The sequence below is a fragment of the Trichoplax adhaerens genome, genomic scaffold (genome assembly GCF_000150275.1).
Source record: "Trichoplax adhaerens TRIADscaffold_2 genomic scaffold, whole genome shotgun sequence".
In the NCBI taxonomy this organism is placed as follows: Eukaryota; Metazoa; Placozoa; class Uniplacotomia; order Trichoplacea; family Trichoplacidae; genus Trichoplax; species Trichoplax adhaerens.
In genome coordinates, this window is record NW_002060944.1 from 5932536 (window position 1) to 5940941 (window position 8406).

The window sequence follows — 8406 nt, forward strand, 5'->3', positions numbered from 1 at the left end:
ATAATTCAAAACTGCTGCGTTACGATATACTGTACTGTATAATCAATTTAGGCAATGAGAGTGTTGAAAATTTGAAACGGAGAACTCAAGCTCCTTATTCTAAAAGTCAAGAAGTAAAAGAAGGTTTCTTCAACACCTTTCTAAGAAATATTCAGGTCGAAATGGAGAAGGAGAGGCGAAAGAAAAATTTATAATCAAGCTATTACAATATTATATTATATTATAAAATGAGATGATACGCAACTTGTATTTTTTATTTCAAGATCATTCTTACAGCTCATTATCTGATGCGCTTCTTAAGTAATTGCCCAAAATAGACAAAATACTAATTCGCCGTATTAATCTGCAAGTATGTATGATATGCAACTCGTACTTTTTGAATAACATGGCTATAAAATGTCCACGTATGCATTACTATCAGGATTCGTTATCAAATAGCGACTCGCTTTTATAAAATAATAATGTAGTTTTCGTTTTGGACTTGTATGAGAGTTAAATTATGTAGATAAATACTGTACTGTATATGTTCAATGTTAAGGTAAATGATGATGGTTTATTTGGTGGTAGGGAGTTGTAAATGCGGCTTAGGCAATCGCTATTCTTGAATATAATTGGCTAAAGGTATAAATTGACGCTAATTAGCTATGGTTAAAATCAGTAATTTGAATATCCAGCTTATCTCTCGTCCAGTCATGACTTATGATCCCTGCTGACGATTAAAGGACATCATTTATCAAGGAGTCCGTAAGGATATCAGATACCTAGCTTGGCCGTGCTTACTGCTCAGCCACGATTTTTGGCTCCAAGCTATGATCCATAATACAGCTTTCCGTTCATAGCTTGTAGGATTACTATATATACTTGCTCTGTATTGCTATACAAGATCGTACAGTTTAGGAAATGCTGTTGCATTATTGACTCCTTTGGAACATTGTATTTATGTAAGTAAATTGATATTTTACAAGGCAATATTGCTACCTTTGGGGAGCTAAAGTATTAAAGCCTAGTAAACGATAACAACGTCTTTTTCTTGCTGATTTTGGTCTGCTCTGCTCAGTACACAGTCAAGTAAATCCTTATGCAAGCTACTTTTACATAATTAATTACTGTACTACTATTAGTGATGATAGCCAGAGCATGTGTATCGTTAATAAAGTAGGATTACGAGACCGATAGTGATCTTACAATCCATCAATGTTAACCCAAAGTTGGCCTGTTAATCTCCTTTATTATTGTACGAGCATCACGACACCAGTGGTAATCTCCCACTTGTTGTAGAATACAGTAGAGTGTCGACAAATGGCCTTCGAAACTGAAATATACGCGTAAGATAGAAATAGTGCATGCTGCAAGTTCGATGATAAGTCTGTACAACTATCACTATAGGGAAAGAGATCTAGATGATCTTTGGTAAAAGTTGTGGTTTTACGCAAGAAAGAGAAGTGTTTTACGAAAAAGAAATGGAGGTTTTGAAATAGAGCATGCAGCAAGTTCGATGATAAGACTGTGCAAGTATCAAACTATCACTATAGGGAAAGAGATCTAGGTGATCTTTGGTAAAAGCTCTGGTTTTACGCAATAAAGAGAAGTATTTACGAAGAAGAAATAGAGCATGCGGCAAGTTTGATGATAAGACTGTACAAGTATCAAACTATCACTACAGGGAAAGAGATCTAGGTGATCTTTGGTAAAAGCTCTGGTTTTACGCAATAAAGAGAAGTGTTAACGAAGAAGAAATAGAGCATGCAGCAACTTTGATGATAAGACTGTACAACTATCAAACTATCACTATAGGGGAAGAGATCTAGGTGATCTTTGGTAAAAGCTCTAGTTTTACGCAAGAAAGAGAAGTGTTTACGAAGAAGAAATGGAGGTTTTGAAATAGAGCATGCGGCAAGTTTGATGATAAGACTGTGCAAGTATCAAACTATCACTATAGGGAAAGAGATCTAGGTGATCTTTGGTAAAAGCTCTGGTTTTATGCAATAAAGAGAAGTGTTTACGAAGAAGAAATGGAGGTTTTGAAATAGAGCATGCGGCAAGTTTGATGATAAGACTGTGCAAGTATCAAACTATCGCTATAGGGAAAGAGATCTAGGTGATCTTTGGTAAAAGCTCTGGTTTTATGCAATAAAGAGAAGTGTTTACGAAGAAGAAATGGAGGTTTTGAAATAGAGCATGCGGCAAGTTTGATGATAAGACTGTGCAAGTATCAAACTATCACTATAGGGAAAGAGATCTAGGTGATCTTTGGTAAAAGCTCTGGTTTTATGCAATAAAGAAAAGTGTTTTACGAAGAAGAAACGGAGGGTGTTGTATTTGCAGAAGCTGGCAGCCTACTTCAGGATCGTTGTAGCAAAGTCGTGTGCAAAATGAGCTGTCACCTATTCGACCGTTTTTATTCTTTTTTTGTCCTAGTAGACAGTGTAATAAGTTAACATAACGGACACCATGATCCCACAAGATGACAAACCATTCTGCACATCGTTTTCCTCGCTTGTCCGTCCGCTCCATCCGCTACAACATAGTATTGACTCATACAGCTGTCACAGAATAGGCATTAGACCAGCATTGTCTTGATACTATTGAGTGATTGATTATTATTTATTTATTTATTTTACCGTATTTACACCGGTCTGGTCCAATTTTCGACTCCACGACTCCATGTATACTCAAGGCTAGTACTGGATGGTATGTATGGGTAAGTGTAGCATGTAGAGTTGAGTAGCCAGAGCAGCCCTTTCCTGACGTATTGTACGTGGATAGTAGCGAGTTATTGCAAAATCTCAAGACAAACTTTCTGACGTAGATCTACAATCAGTTGGTTTAAGAGGGAGAAAAAGAAATTGCAATACGCTTTAGGCCCGTAAAAAAGAGAAAAAACCTGAGGGTCAATTGCATACCGTTGAAATTTTGATCACCTTGAAGATATTAAGGTAAGCGTTATTGAACACGGCGAGATAGTTCCTATCGGCTGAACTCTTTGCATGGTGCCAACCATGATGGACACGTAAACTCCTTTTTGTGATAGCCAAATGGCGATCATCGCCATCAACTACTCTACCGTTGTAGGCCGGCCTTTCATCATCCATGATATCATCATTGAATAGCAATCGATGTCGAAATCAATCGAGCAATTTCTCTGCTTGATATTGGATTCAAATGCATGCGATATCCCAATGCAATCGTAGCCGTGATGAATGTGCCACTCGTATAGGACGATTAGCGACTTCTAATAATGCCTTTCAAACTGAATTGAATCCTGTAGCTTTTCTCAACTTCTTTTACTGTTGAGAAAATGGATAACCAAGTACATGACATTATTTCCATTTTTTCAACGATTGAACGTAGGATAGGGTATTTATCCATCTTCTATCTACTTGTATTCCACACTATATGCATTAGAAATGACAATGTACATCACTCACTGTCTATTCGCCTCTTTCAACCATGTTAAAACTCAGGAGAAATGAATTCATTTTAGGCGTACATAATTAGCATCTCATGGTAAAAAGATGAATACTATCAATGAATGAATCGATACTCTACTATAGCATGCTATTCCCCCAAAATAGAAAGACATAGAAAACATGTAGAAACTGCGATATTCATCATTATGATGCGAGTAGAGTAAACTTGACCCTTAATTGAAATACTCCCAATAGACAGAGTAGTCGTCTACTGGACTTTCTCCAGCTACTTGTAGGATAGCCATCAGTGATTGTCAACTTACTGTCATTGTCAATACACGACTTTCCATGGGATGATGAATGGATACAATAAGATAAAAAGTAGCCTAGTTGATTAACGATTGCTAATCGTAAAAAGATACCATAATCGGCTAATTTCCAGTACCGATTTTCGTTTTTTCTCTCATCGGTTAAGTGAAAGTACTCTCTTACATTTGAAAACTGAGAGTGCGCAACTTTAGCTTCAAATTCGAGAAACCATTTGTAAAAATTGCAATCAACTGCCATGCCGACGCAGTCAATTGATTACTAGTGGAATAATATCTTACCGTAGCAAAGAAATTTGGTCCATCTAGCATACACAAGTCGTCCCAAATTTTTACTTTCATTCTATCTTTGTTCACACATTGGATGAAAGGTATTCTACATGCTCACGTACTTTCAACATCAATCTCGATCTTGACTCATTCGTTCTTTTGGGCAAGGGATGCCTACTCACGTCTACTACGCATTGACTGTTAAGGTTAACTAAAGCGGAAAATGGAGCTATTCTACAACTACAATAGTTAAATCGAAAGGTAATACTACAATACTGTTTATCTTGCCATCAACTTACCGATTAAATTGCTCAAGAATCAAACTTGTAACTCTTCACTTTGTCTCTCATGATTATTATCAATACCGGCTGACATACGCTTGAAAACAAACAAAACAACTCGAGCTATATATGCTACAACTTTGATCCCTTTTATAATTATATAATCTTCAAGTTACCCCTTTCCCTTTGCAATAGTCATTTTAACTGCAAAATTACGCCAAGTGTACGGGAAATAATGAAGCATTGAATGTCGGAGATATGTCTGATCTGACATGCTTATCATCAAACTGACTGATCATCAGGTACGCGCATGCTGCCACTTGACAGTAAATGGATGTTATGCAAAGGCAAGAGACGAGCCTGCTAGCTCAAAGAAACAGCTTATCGCCCTTGCAATCGTGTAAAAGATTGAAAGTAATTTCTAAAGTTTGACGTTTCTTCTGTCTTGCTGCTAATTATATACCTTAGATGTATAAATCTCTTAAAACTTTTTATTCGGAAATCTTAAACTGGATCACCGCTGTGTACATCTGATGATCTTTATTACGCCTAGTCGATTTTAGAGTGAAACAAGTACTTGAAGATGATTCCGTACTGTGTTGCTAGGAGTTAATCTTTCACCATGGTAAATGTTTACCGTATTTTATTGTCTCCACTCTCCACTTTCAACGTCTGTGCACAGTAATGACTAAAATTATCAAACCAAGTCCATGATAAAGCACAGACTTGTTAAAAGTCCCTCGATAAAGTAGGTACCGTCGTACCTGTATACTAGTCTATAGTTACCAAAATATTGTAAACGTTTGCATCTATACTTTCTACAGTAATTACTAAAATCGTCCCCGCGAGCCAATGATAAAACAGGGACGTCTTAAAAGGTCCCTATGTACTAGTCATTTGTTACCAAAATATCGTAAACGTTGGCATCTGTACAAGTATACGTGTGCTTGATAAATTCCATTTCCAACATCAAAAAGTGTTTATTTTCGCATAGGTGTTCGTTTTCAATCCACACTCACTCAACTTGAAGATAAATACTATTTCAATTTATTGAATTTTTACCATCACCTATAAACTTTACATGATTGTTAATGATACATCGATGCAACTGTTATCGTCTCTTACTATTGCCTCCGAAATTTTAATTGTCCTTGTTTTGTAACTACAGTACTGTATGTGTTCCTGGAAGATAAATAATTAAGTATGTGTAAAATACGATCTTTACATCCTTTAAAGCACGATCCGTAAAGGCTTTTTTTACCTCTATGGTATGATCCTTGTTAATAGATACAGACTGTAGTAAATTTTGTCATTATCCAGAATTGACTTTTCTATTATAAGCTACGCTAAAGGCTACCTTTTTCAAGATCAAAATGTTATTATCGCTGCGTTAGTGCCTTCGACTACAGTACTGTTACTTGTAGTTGTACTGCATATGAGTGTTATAGATAATGTCGGGTAATGAATAGTATCGAAACTATCCGGGTAGCAACAGCAATTAGATAATAGCTAAGATCAGTCCTACTAGGAGAATTAGGGGATAACACCAATACTATCCTGGATACCTCTAATGCTATCCATAAACCGATATTACACATAACATACCAGTAATCGATTGTACTGTTAGCGTATAGTTATCTGAGATTAATTATGGATATCATGCTTCAATTAGTATTACAGTAGATTCAGTTAATTAACACTATTCAAACATTAGAATAGAGTAATAGAAATCAACAATATGTAGCTACGAACAGCTACTAACGTTAATTTATGTACAGTATGTACGCCCATAATGCTAAAAGTCGCTCCGTATGGCAAACCTTACCTTCAGGATTTAGGGCTACCACTTACAATATCTTTTTGTACGCATGTTCGCTGTAAATAGACAAATGTTATAATTAGCTTAAGACTAAAAATGCATGCTTGTTGGTATCAACAGGACCTCATTCGATCACCGAGGCTTAAGCAGGAAGAAATAGAAATGAATCAACAAGATGATGCTTCTACGTCTAGCCAAATCGGTACAAAATTGTCAATAATATACATATAGCATGTTTATAGGATATTTACTCTACTGTAAATGAAGCCTGTCTTCTAAGATGATTACTCATAAGCTGACTTTAGCTATTCCTTGATTAAGTATCTCTCCGTGCTGATTTCTAAAACTACAATAGATGATATTATCTCGTAGTCATAAATCAATTTATGATAATAGCTCAAGATACAGAAATGCTCAAATGGGCTACGGTATTTTATTAATTATATACCTATGTAATACTCATCATTTCAGTCATCTATCTTTGGTCTGGTATTTAGACTATAACCATGATTAATAGGTTAATTTTATATATATATATATATATATATATCTGTATAAGGAATGTTGCTAAATGCCTGTGTAATAAATATGTAAAATATCCTACAGTTTTTACCATAATGTTACAAACTTATAGATATTGCACACAGTAATAACATTTAATTTGTTATTGTACTAGCATTGCTAACTAAATGTATAAGAAATAATAGTTAATTGATACCATTTAATATGAAACGTGAAATAATATCAAATCACGTTGTAATCGTTGCTATAAATCGATTCCAAAGTAACTACTCCTTTTTTATACAAAATCTGACGTATGTAGTGGATCCTTATTTTACTGATCAACATGGAGATGATCTGAATGATGATGACGAGCAAGATGTTCAAGACCCTTTAGAAAGGAAACGGACGGCACACTCAATTGCTGAACAGAAGCGACGGGATGCGATTAAGGTTGGTTAAATTCAAAAATTTTCGTCCCCTGATATAAACATAATCACTTACAATCTTCTTCTATATAAAAGCATGCAACTGTTATTCCTTTACTCTTTGAAAAATCTAAAATTTAATATATTAAACAAAATAGAAAGGGTTTGAAGATTTACAAACGCTTTTACCAACGCTTCGAAATAGCAGCAACGCCGGACAAAAACATAGCAAAGCAATCATATTACAACGGGGTAAATTAGAAAAATTATTACCCGATAAACATCATCGATAATTAAGATATAAAAGTAAATCTTCACATTGCTTATCATATCATTCTGTTTAACAAACGAAATAATTAGCCGTAGAGTATCTACAGTATTTAACTGAAGATAGAAGAAAATTACACGAACAATTAGATCAATTTCGAAAAGAAGTTATGGCCTTGGAAATTATGAAAACGTAATGCTGTGATAAAACTGTGATAATTATAAATTCACTATGTTGATGGAATTGACAGAGCTAAAATATTGATCAATTAACTGTTAATAATAATTCCTCTGTTGATTAGAAACTACGAACAAATTGCTCGAGTACATAATCAGGTAAAATTTTATGCTTACTTGCTATATATTCATGAATATCCTAGTAGTAGTGTACGTATATACACGGGTTAACTATTTAATTTAAACCTACTATGCAATCTTTTGTATACTCGAAACATTCACATATATTCTAACTGATTAATCATTCATATTTTACTTCTTTCAGCCACAACAAGAGAGTGGTATCACTGATGAAGAGCAATTTGATGCGGTAAAGCTTGGCTTAGGATGATATTGTAGAATTTCAAGCACCATTTACAGATATGATGATGTATACAATACACTATCCTTTCTTGTCTAATAAACTAATATTTTAATTCTTTTTGATTCTTGTCATCGTGATGCACCAAACCTGCACAGTTCAAGAGTATTATGGATACACAGTTTCAAAGTTTCGATAGTTCGGTCAATTTAAGTAATTTCGAAGCTTTATCTGGTAGCATAATTAATTGGTTGGAATCAAGTTGGAAACCTGAAGTAGGTTTCGTAATTTTAATATGTATAATGAATTATTGGCTTTGCATTTTCTTTGGACTAAAAAATTGTATCCTATGCTATATAAAAATTCTACAATTATAGATGATGCAGAACGCGTTGGCTAACTCTCTACGAGCAATGAATGAACCAGACCATTTCAAAACCAATCGACCATCATGACACCTGTATGAAATTCGATTGCGATAAATGTCTAAATAACATAAAGAGGGCATCACCAACGATTTTTATACGAAACTTTTAACTATAAATTAATAATTGATGACATTTTGC

At 34.7% G+C, this 8406-nt stretch overlaps 1 protein-coding gene across 1 annotated transcript; it reads left to right on the forward strand.

The window, feature by feature from the left end:
- Positions 1 to 6202: 6202 nt before the first annotated feature.
- TRIADDRAFT_53573 (uncharacterized protein) lies at positions 6203 to 7870 on the forward strand (the record flags this gene model as incomplete). Its single annotated transcript, XM_002109448.1, has 6 exons — positions 6203 to 6308; positions 6930 to 7060; positions 7194 to 7287; positions 7396 to 7495; positions 7605 to 7638; positions 7805 to 7870. The coding sequence occupies 6 exons, from the start codon at positions 6203 to 6205 to the stop codon at positions 7868 to 7870; spliced, it is 531 nt and encodes a 176-aa protein (XP_002109484.1).
- Between the last annotated feature and the right edge of the window lie 536 nt (positions 7871 to 8406).